The sequence below is a fragment of the Falco punctatus genome (assembly GCF_963210335.1).
Source record: "Falco punctatus genome assembly, chromosome: 2".
Taxonomy (NCBI): domain Eukaryota; kingdom Metazoa; phylum Chordata; class Aves; order Falconiformes; family Falconidae; genus Falco; species Falco punctatus.
The window spans coordinates 37,830,002-37,841,515 of record NC_137581.1 but is presented as its reverse complement, the minus strand read 5'-3'; the positions used below and the strand labels follow the sequence as shown (position 1 = coordinate 37,841,515).

Genomic DNA, 11,514 nt, shown 5'->3' with positions numbered 1-11,514 from the left:
AGTCAACCTGGTATGGGATGAGGATGGTAAAAGCCTTGTTGTAGCTGGCTAGGCTTGATAGTGCTGTGACATTTCTATACTTAAATGCTATATTTTTCTTATAAAGTAATTTACCCCAAGCAAAACAGATGAAAGCCATTTTGCCATGCAGAAATGAAGTAATTTTAATTTAGTATTATCTTGATCATTCTATGATATAGCTATTCCTTTTTACTGGATTAATGTTTAATTGTTAAAATCAATCCTGTCAGAGGTAAAATAATAGAATAGCTTTTCAAAGTTTACACTTCCCTTCTTATCAAACTAACATGTTAAAAAAGAAAAACTTCTGAAGTTCCTAATGATAAAACATAAAGTGCATGGGGTATTCTGCTGGAATATGGGGGGGAAGCCTTGTTCCTTGCTGTCATGGTTACTGGTATTTTTAATCAAAGATGGTCTAATTTAAAGTGTGTGTTTGAGAAGCCTTGTCTGGAAATCAGAGATCTGTTCCCTCTTGAGTGATTGTCTTAACCTCAAACCTTTATTTGGGCTTTGCTTCTCTCTTCTTCCAAGTGATCCTTGTATGCCTAGCTATACAATGGTACATTGGTTGTGACTTGACCGTATCTGAAAATCAGGGTATATTTAGGGGATTTGGGTTGAGTCAAAGGAATGCCTGCCCATGTGAAGATTGCAATGGAGCATGAAGTGACAGGGAGGAACCCAGCACCAACAAATTTAAGTGCCTAGAGGATTAGACCAAGGTAGAATTTATTGCTATGGGGGATGTACTGAGTTTGTGTCATTTGAAAATTATTTAGCTAGACTAGATTCCTTCTGATCATGTCATTTTTCTTCAGATGTACCTATTGATGTAAGCAACTACTGCCCTTTTCCCAGATTTAAAATCTGTTTATGACTTGTTGTACAATAACAGCAGTCAAAAACAGTGGCCCCAAAATGCGAGGTGATGAGCTGTGTGGCTTAGAGGTGTTGTTGAGACAGATTAACTCTCCTGGAGCACAACTGACCCACCTTCTGGTCCACTTTTTCCTATGGAGTGTGGCAACGCAGCAACCACAGTGAAAAGTTGTGATACAGGGAAGTAATACTGTGACATCACCATTCAAATGTCACCCGGTTTAGTACCCGGAGACCACAGAACTCTAGTAGCAATGCTTCTGTGCTTCCCTTGGCAGCTGGGGAACATCTCTCACCTTTCCCTCAGGAGGAAAATCTATGACAACAGCTCCCAAGCATGCTGAGCTTGAGAAAATCCGTCTCTTTAAATCTGCTTTACCAGCTTTGCCCATCAGAGGTTTCCTTTTGCATCAATGGTGAAAGCTAGGAACCACATTCAGGTCTTCTGAGGTCCATTTGCAACTACCCACCTCCTCCCTGTATTCACAGCACAGACATCTCGCGTGCCTTGCATCACTCTAAGTAAAGGCTGGGCCTCTGCTTTTCAAACACCATGAAGATGTAAAAGAAACAGTCTAAATGTGGCCTTAAGTTTCCTGGGGAGTGAAAGAGACTTCTGCATCACAGCACTGCTTTGGAATGACACTTAGGCTCAAATGACGGTGCACGTTTGAAGATTCTTCAAGTCAAAATTAACTGTGTCCAGGAAGTGAAAATTTGGCTTCTCTCCTACTGTACAGGAAATCACTACAAGCTTTTTTCAGGGTCCAAAACTAAAACAGAGTTTGAGTTCAGATGCAAGATTGTAATAAAAATAAAACCCAGGGATATTCTTTCTGAAAACAAATTTCTAAGTATGCAAAGTACAAACATTCCAACATGCAATTACATAAACTATTTCATTTTGTAATAAACCTCAGTAAAATATTAAATTTTTAATGTTCCTTTATCATAGAATATGCAAATAATTACAAGTCTACATTTGCCAACAATAGATGGCACTAGTAATTCCTGCATTCACCACATTATTTAATGTTAGTGTTTTAACATATGCAAACCGAATCATAACTGCCTAAGCAATATAAAATGATCAGCTCTGCTCTAAAACATTTATATAGATTTTTTTCTCATAGCAAAACAGACAGTTATGATGGCAAGAGCAACATCTCAAAAATATTTTACTACTTAAAATGATTTATCTTAACTGGGAAGTAGGAAAATATTCCACTCTCAATTACATTGGTGTAAATCATAATGTTCAATGCCAAAGAATAAGAAGAGGATTCTGTTTATTAGCACCCATAACGCCTGTTGTGTACTTACATAGGAGCAGTAATATTATTTTTACCTTTAATTTAAAAATCAGCAAAATAATTTTAGACATAGGTCTACCTTAGAACAGTGCAAAAGTCACTTTTAAGTGGACACAAAGTTTTCTGGTGTGTGGTTTGTTGTTTTTTTTTTTTTTTTTTTTTTTTTTTTTTGTGCAACAGGAACATGCCTGTGCCTTCAGGAGAGGAACCACATGGGTTTTCCTTTACAGAATCCAGCCTCAAGAGCTAGTTAGCGTGAGAGGTGCTGCAAAAACACCACGCTAAGAATGCTGCTGTAGTTTATGAGGGATTTGGACTATGACATGCACACCTTAACACAGCCCTAGGTTAGACAACCAGGCTGTTATTTAGCAATGCCAGAAGGCTATTAATATCTGTATAAGATGATATATACGCTACATTCCCTATGTTCTTTAGCAAGGTGAAGGTAGGATTGAAATCAGCTGACTAGCAGCTGGTGCGAGAAGACTAGGCACAAGATTTATAGGTCTGAAGTACTGAACAGAGCACAGAGGACAATTTACTTATGGCATATAAGGATTCATGTATTAGCAAATCAATCTTCTTGTGTCTATGGTTTCCATGACAGAACAATTCTTCATTAGCATGTGGATTGTTGAAGTGTCTTTGGCAGACCAAAAGGAAAGGAAGAGGGGGGCAGGAATGTGCACTTCACATGAAAATGGTTATTCATGCTGATATTACAGAGATGTAAGAATAACATGGAGATGACTGATCTCTGTCTAAACTGGAATAGCCACAGGCTATTTGCCATCAAATGTCTTCCTTAGTATAGACCAGCACCAGCTTAGATCTTCACCGTCATTACAGGGCATTACAATAAAAAACTGCTTTGTAAGTCTTTAGGCAGTAAAAAACATGACTTCAGAAATGAAAAAAAGGTGTGATGTAACAGTGTAGTAACTACAGTTTCAGGTTACTTTTGCCATTATTCCCCCACTCACCCATTATCAAAACGCACTGTTGGGCATCACAACTTAAAAACTGTTGAATCTCAGTGACAGTCCTGGGAGGAAAGTGCCATGAGGTGAGTCAGGGAGTCCTGCATGGACCTCTGAAATATAGTCCTCCTTCTCTAAGTAATACAGAGAGTTCATTGCATGTACTGTGGCAAATATCCAAGCTTCATGCAGTGTTGAACTTTAGATGAAGTCAGCATGTTTGTAACAGCCAGGCTTAATCAGTCCCATTGTTTCGAAAAATCAGCTCTAAACAGACCTTAGAAATAACCATTCAATTTCTCGTTTAATATCTTTATTTTTAATTGGCTTGTTGCATTCTTTATATGCATTGAAATCCTAGTATGCTAGCTCCTGTGGGAAGATAGTACTCAGCAATTTGAAGTCATTAGCTGCTCTGAACACTGGGGATCTGGTTCTCATTTATGTTACAGTCGCTTTATATTGCTCAGGCAATAAATTGCATTTACACCCAGTAAATGAGCAACTGGAGTAGTGTAAAGTAACTTTAGCACGAACAAGAATTAGGCCCAAAACCTTCAAAGTTTTTATAGCAACTGTGTTATTCATCTCAATTGGTGAGACAGGGATTGATTGACAAGCAAATAGCAACACGGTATTACCTACTTTGGATGAAGAATTGAGCCAGGGATTAGAAAACTCCAATTCAGTGAAGGAAATCAGACTGGCTATTAAAAGTCTGAAGTCCAACAAAACACTAAGGCCAGATGGTTTCAGCATACATTTTTACAATCAGCTAAGTATAAAAGATGAAATAGCTCCCCTGCTAGTTAAAGTATTTCAAAATTATTTACAGAGGGGAATTAATGTTAATGAGTCGTGTAGCTAACTCCCTACATACCAGACTGAAAATTTACCACCCTCAAGTTTAGTCCCAGCCAATGCACCAGAAAGTTTCATCTTTTGAAAATGGAAATAGGTTTTCCTTGTTTTACCGTGTACAACTAACCATTTCAATTTCACATCGAAGAGGTTTAAAGGGAAGTAGGATAATAAGGGACAGAGCTAATACCAGAAACGTCCTCAACCTGAAGGTTATTTTCATTGTAAATTCCCACAGCTGGAAGATTTACTGATAAAACATAACATACAGTAGAAGTGTATTATGGAGAGGAATGATATTAAAGGTATATGCAAGAGTGGTTCAGGGGAATACAGACCTCTTATCTCTAGGTGAGTGGCTCGAAACCATGTTGGGACAAAATGCAGATTTCACCATTTGACGATCCTGTGAGGCAGCCGCTGACAAGATAAAAGTACTAATGGGCCACCTAACTGCATGTGTAGGTGAAAGACTGAGAATATTCTGTTCTCTTTACCTGAACATGTTTATCAACCATTTTCCCAGACATAATTGAGTAGAACTAACCCAATCAGGACTTTATAATAAAGAACAAAGGAAAGAAAATTACCCCACTGTGGACTTTTAGTTAGCTTAGCCAACTCAGTTGGTAGAACCATGATTTTATAAGGAATTTTTCCATTGCATGCATATAAAGGAATACAATGTACTCTGTAGCTATTAATTGAAGATTGGATAACATTCCTGATCCTTCAAAGAAACATCGATTTGGGGTAGGGGAGAGCAGAAGATTAACGTTTCTTTTCAGAATGTTTTTTTCTTGAAAACAAGAAACTTGACTAACCAATTAGTAACTTGGGTGTTCTATCACACAAAGAAAAGGTGAGATAATTAATTTTTTTATCACATTTAGAGTGGGCTGGATATCTGAGGAGTTAGATGAACAGCCTTGGGTGAGACACTTCTTGATGCAGATGCTAACTCAGATCCAGGCTATAAGCAAGTGGTGGTATTTCAAGACTCCCCATTTGTTTCCATGGTATAGGAAAAATACTCACCCCAGCCCTGGTCTGCTCTCCAGATGCTGAACTAGTGCAGTGAGCTAGCTCAATGCAAAGGGCAGGGGGTGGGGTGGGGTGGGTGTTGGTGTTTGAGGTGGAATAGGGTCACCATTAACTGCCTTAGGCCAGCTTTCTCCACGCGGTCCGTAGAAGAGATGGGTTTAGACAAGAGAGGATTTGGCAACAGCATTTGCATATAAGGTATATTGAATATGTCACATCCTCTCACCCACCACATCTGGATCTATAATCCCTTTTCTTCAGCCTGAGAACCTAAGTCAGTAAACTGCAGTGTCAAAGTAGGGTCGACACTATCTTTTCTCTCATTTCACTGTTACAGCTGCATTTTAGCTACTGCTGCTTGTTTGGCTCAATTAATAGAGGCTTAGAAACACAATTTTTTGCTTAAGTTTGAGCTGTAGCTATCCAGATAAGTGAGACTGGCGCACACTGTTTGGCCTCAAAATGCCACACTGACTAGATTAACTTTCTTCAAATTTAACAACAATGAACTTACCACCAGTCTGTCTGGTTTTTGTTGTTGTTGTTTTGTTTGTTTTGATAAAACCTTAATTTCAAATGAAGTTTCTGCAGTACTAAATGTAGAATTCCAAATGGGGCCCATTTTCCAACAGCCACTATACAGCTGTAGCTTCTACTACTACCTTCTAAATTGATACAGTGCCTTTATTGGAAAAAAAACAACTACACTGATCAGAGTGATTTTTAGCAAGTGGCAAAGGATATCTACAAAACCAACTGTGTTGAAATGTCATCAGGTGCAACTGGGGAATGCAGGAATGTGACATATTTATTCCTGTAATCTCAGAAGTGTTTAAATGTAAATACAAAGTGTGTGTGTACAATCTTATATGTTTATATATATATATTTATTTATATATATATGTATGGGGAAAAAAAATCACAAACTTTGCCTCCAAGCTGGTTTTATTCAGAAAAGTATTGAACAAATCTTAAGGATAGGACCTGCAGCAATGCCTTAGTATGCATTCAGGGTTTTTTCTGTTGTCACTCACAAGGGGATTATTACTTCTTTGAATGTATCAGCCCTGTCACTCCCAAGGGTCCAGCTAAAGATTGCTGTGAACCTGCTTCCCAACAGAGGGACTTGGTTTTGCATTTGGTAATGTGTCCCATGCTAAATTAATGCAAAATTTCTGTATACAAATTTAAAATTAAGCTTTTGTCTCGCTAAGTGGCACAGGTAAAGTAGACTGAAATCTGAATGAACAGATTTATATTTCTCTCCTCTCCACAGATAAAAATCTCACTAATAATTGCACTCCCTTAACTGATTAATTTCTCTTAGGTACAACTAGCTTATCATTTGATCTGTATTCTCTCTTCCACTAAACTGCAAACAATTTAAAATATACTCCTTGATCAAGGTCTTTTCAATTGCTCATCTTACAAATAGAGGTAATCCAAAATGAATGAGACCTAGAATAAATTTCTGCTATTAGTCATATATAATTACAGCCAGACAAATGCTACTTTTTTCTAAAACTGCATTCTGGATCTGTGCTAGCAACACAGGTTAATATAGCATTCAACTTCTGCTTTTCCTTTGTTTCAATTTGACTTCAGTTACAATTCTGTGGTATATAACAGCAACTGACCTAACCACTTCTATATTCAAAGAAACTACTATCAGATACATCATTTTAATAGTCTGGACTTGGAGGAAGGTCAAGGCAGTTCAAGCTTCTGCAGAAATCACTAAATGATTGACCTTTAGCCTGGGTGAGAGAAAACAAACAAAAAAACCTCAGTTGTACAGAGAAACATGTTTTTAAAATACATCTTCAGAAAAAGTAAGAGGTTTCCTTCTGGTCATTTCTTGAACAACCCTCTCCTGACTTTCCCTTCATTGAGTTATTCTCCTTGGCTTTTGAAACCCTTCTTCAACCTACCCGTATCTCCAATTTTGAAGTAAGTCTGATGTCTCTAATACCAGACAGCTCCGGATTTTCTTTCTTTTAGCACCAGCACTGCCTAAAGTGGAAAAAAGGAGAAAACGGAAAGAAAAAGCAAAGGGGTATTACTGAAGGAAATTGAACTTACATTTGGAGGGAAGTTGTCATCATAAGAACTGATGGCAGCTAGGTTCAGTATTAGATTTCTACCACTTCCATGACTTATGCATGGGCTGCTAAATGACTAGAGGCCAAACAGCAAGACGTACGAGTAAGTACTGAGCAGCACTGTTGTACCAGTTATGGGTCCAAATTAGCAAAGCTCAGCTAACAGCTGATTCACTTGTGTCAGTAATAAGCAGAGTCACTGAAAAGCCTGGGGGAAATTCTCTAAAATCCACTTTATAATCCAAAACATGAGATATAATTCCTGACAGTAGCAGCATGCACAGCCAGCAATCAACTGGCACTAACTGCAAGGAATCGCACATGTGCAGCGCCTTGCAAACAGCAAATAAAGGCACATTCCTCAGAGATATCCACCAACGATAACTGTCATTAATATTTACTGCCTAAGTTAATAACAAAATCATGTTAACTATTAGGAAAAGTCCATTTCCACTTCTATGTTTTCAGTGTACCTCAGCTTAAATATCTTAACTGCACGCAGTATTGAAACCCATCAGATTCTAGTGCATCTTCTGAGACTTGGTTAATCAGAATCTTTTTTTGTATAAAAATTCAGTAAACTGGAAAGTAGCTGTTCAGGAAAATAAAACATTTGGTATATGCTGCTTCCTAAATCATGGAGAGGAGGAAGAGGGGAGGAAAAGGCATTAACAGTCTTGACTGCTGGGGCAGTCACATTTAGGGCTGTGAGCAATCAGGGGCTGATTCTGTTCACAGCCATGTTTTAAGGTCTACAGAAGTAGAAGAATGAAGCCATCAGAGTAGTAACTTTTCAAAATTAAGACATGAGACTTGTGGGGTGAATTCAGTCTTCACTCTGCACTGTGGCAAATCAAGTACTGTTATCTCAACAGCCCCCAATATATTGTCCCTTTTCCATGAGAGGGGATTTCCTCCAAAGCCATCCGTATCAGCTGTTTCTGTCTACTGATCTCTTAATTTTCACTGGAAACACTTTCTCTTCTCAACAGACAGAGGTTTCCTTCCTCTCAGTTCCTTTCTTTTTGAACATTTTCATTAGAAGAATGAGAAATAACTGGCACGCAAATACCATAGCTGATCCTACTTTCACTCTTGACATGCAGAAACAGATACAGTTTGAAAGAACAAATTAGTTTGTACAGTTCTCCTTATTGCATATTAAAAAAAATGGACAGCAAATATAACAATTTAACAAACACATTAAGACTGACATACCATTACTTACTAAACTAAAACTGTGGTATTACAACCACCAAATTAAAAATATCGTTGCAAATAAAATCAGCAAGTTGATGGTGGTTTGATCTAGATTATCAGATTAATCCATCTAGGAGTCAAACCCAGTTATAAGGCTGAGACAAGAAAAACCTAATTTTTCCTAGTCCTGTGTTGTGAAAAAAATAGTTGTATCTCAGTTTAATCCAACTATTTTGTTTCCATTTTTTCCATAGAAGTAGGGATTTTCTGACAGTGATTCAACTGTTGTGACTGCTTTCACAGAGTTATGTGTAGACTGGATATTCTCAAGGAAGTACAGAGACCAAATAGGCTTCCTTAGCTACAGTTTCACTGCTGTTTTGCCTTTTTCTTAAATGTCATAAGTGTTCTAGTAGCTATTCCTTTGCTATTCTTATTACCTTCCCTATTGCACATAACATAAAAAGTAAGCAACAGAAATAAACCAAAATTTACTGCAACAGGTTTCTACACACAACAGTTGCTCCAGTAAAGCACTTCTGTAACTTTAGTAGCACTTGCTAACATGAAAGACCAATTTGGGAACTCATTTTAAGGTTTCAGAAAGTATTATCAGAGCTGTTTTTTCACAAGCACATAAACGCATTCTTTGCGCTTTCACGCACTGGCAGAACAAGAAAGCAGTATTCCTTAACATGAAACAGGAAAAAAAGTAATAGAAGGATACACATTGCATTTCTTGGTCTTGAGATCTTTGGTTTATGCAGGTGCTGCATAGAATAGCTGATACAGTAGCTTGCTTAAATTTTTTGACAACCACATGCATCTAATAGAAAGCAGCAGTTTTGTCTAGCTGGCAGAGCCAGGCCAGCCGGTTCTCACCTACACTTGCAAAGGGTGCAGTACCCAAGAGGAGAGAGGGACACTTCTTTTATCTGTTTTAGTTAAGGGCTACATATCCATCTTATGTCTTTGATCACCTCTAGAAGTGATTGTCTTATATGCAGTCTTTGATAAAATTGCTGGGCTTCTTAAATATCTGATTAAGTATCTCAACCTTCATACTGGGTTGTATGCTCTACATACAGTTGTTTCCCAGTTGAGAGGCTTTAGAGCTGAGATCACTTTGGGGTCATAAGCTACACAGGAACCACCCTTGGAAAAATTCCCTCTTACATCTGCTAGTGAGGTAAGCTTCAAAAATGTTACGGAGAACTTCTCCAATAACTGGGGTCTAACTAGCCAAACTAATGTCAATCCCCCAAAACACAACAAGCAGGAAATACAGTGTGGACATACTGAAGAAGCAGCACAAGAGTCAACCGGTGTTTGGCATGAGATGGAGCTGAGAACAAAACAGATCCAGTCTCCTCACTGTGCTCTCTAGCACCCTCTGATCAATGGTTTCTGGCACACAGCCCCAGATCTGAGCTGACTCTGCTCCCAAAGTGCTGCTGAGGAAGTTAATAAACCTCCCGAAATTCACAGCCCTGGGAGGAATAATGTGAAGCGGTGAGGGTAGCTCTGTGGCGTTCGGCGGGGTGCTGGGACCGAGCCAGAGCAAATGAGCCCAGCTGATTCTGCTGAGGGACAGTTAATTGCCTCTGAAACATGCACACCAGGACTCGCTGTTCACTGTAAGGAGCAGGCTCAGGCTTGTAGGAGTCATTAATTGATCAATCAGCCGTGGAGCTGTTGCTAAAACGGCTTTTGACTTACTAGTGCTGACCCTGGCAGCACGGCGGTTGTGCTCATGCGGCGCTGTGCCTGGGCCTGTAGGCTCTGCGGGTCTGACCCAGACCTGCACAGAGCCAGCTGCCGTGCCCCCCTCCCCCTGCCAGGGCAACCCACCAGCTGCACACTCCCCCACAATAACCGAGGGTTAAACATACCGGCTGCATGCAAACCCCAGGCAGAAGAGGTGGCATAAGTCTTTCTACCTTCTCTTAACAAAAAAGCTGTATTTGAATAATTCTTTAAAAATTACTAACGACCTTGTGAACTCCCTGCACTCACACTGATTCATCTTTTTACCAGCAGATGCCAGGTCATATATCTTTGCATGAGGGAAATATGTTACAAGATCTTATCAAGGGGCATTTTCATGATCTGCTCAGTAATTTGTTATCTAAGCAGAAATTGCTTCTACAGCTTCTTACACTAAATTTTATTTAACATCAGATAATTCCACTTAAATGTAAGGTATTTCTTTAACAGACAGCTTTTCCCCCATTCCTCATGGACTCTTTAGCACTTGCATTTACTGCAACTGCTGGTAGCAAATTTAATAGAACTGTTGGCAGCAGTTTTTCAACAGAAAATACTTGCCTGCAAGAAACCTCTTCCTCATCTCCTTTCTGTTTTTTTCTTATTTAAGAGGACAGGAATTTAGTAGCTTCCTCCATGCTTTGCAGTTCTTTCTCTAGACCACCTGCTGGAGTTTGCTACAGCTCCGCCATTACATGTATGACATTTATTTCTGCGGAATCTTCCTTAAAAACTGTGTCTATGGTTCTATTAGATGGAAGTAATTCCATATTTGCAGTCTCACTGACATGAAATTCGATTAATTTTGTATTATGATCAGAAACATGGAATAGATTTGATTTTGCAGGAAGTTGACATTTCAGCCAAGAGAGATGTCTGTTATACTGATTTATCTGATTAGGGCAAAATACTGTGAAACATTTTTCCATTATGGTACTTATCTGCAAGACAGAGATTTCTTATTTATGTATCAGCAGAGGGAAAGCACTTTGACCTAGGGATTAAGAAACTGGATTGTCCCCTCTTCACATTGCTATATGTCTGTGTACCTCAGAAAGCTTACTGTGTAGCAAATGCTCAGACTTTTCATTAGAAATTTGGCAATTAACACCCCCAAATTCATCATAAAGTGGCACTGCATACTAACTCTTTGCTAACGTTTTGGCAGAGCTGGACAAAATCCCTCTCTCTTTTATGGCAGACTGGAGCTTCACCTGCTCTGGCAGAGTCCTGATGGAATGAACACAGCAAACAGGAATTCGGATATTTGCTAGGAGGGCTGAAAAGAATTCAAACTCTGCTGATGGCCTATGAAAATTAACCCTGTGGTCATATAATAGT

The 11,514-nt window shown here is 38.9% G+C and overlaps 1 protein-coding gene across 4 annotated transcripts in view; it reads right to left on the bottom strand.

The window, feature by feature from the left end:
• Positions 1-1,029: 1,029 nt before the first annotated feature.
• Positions 1,030-11,514, bottom strand: part of LOC308059208 (uncharacterized protein) — a gene marked incomplete at its 5' end in the record, with an annotated part of 52,581 nt that continues 42,096 nt past the window's right edge. For 2 of the 4 annotated variants that reach the window (XM_080376196.1, XM_080376198.1), the window contains one exon: positions 1,030-7,117. In XM_080376196.1, coding sequence (XP_080232322.1) covers positions 7,070-7,117 — 48 coding nt within the window. In that variant the 3' untranslated portion in view covers positions 1,030-7,069. The other 2 variants (XM_080376197.1, XR_013926169.1) reach the window with 2 other exon arrangements.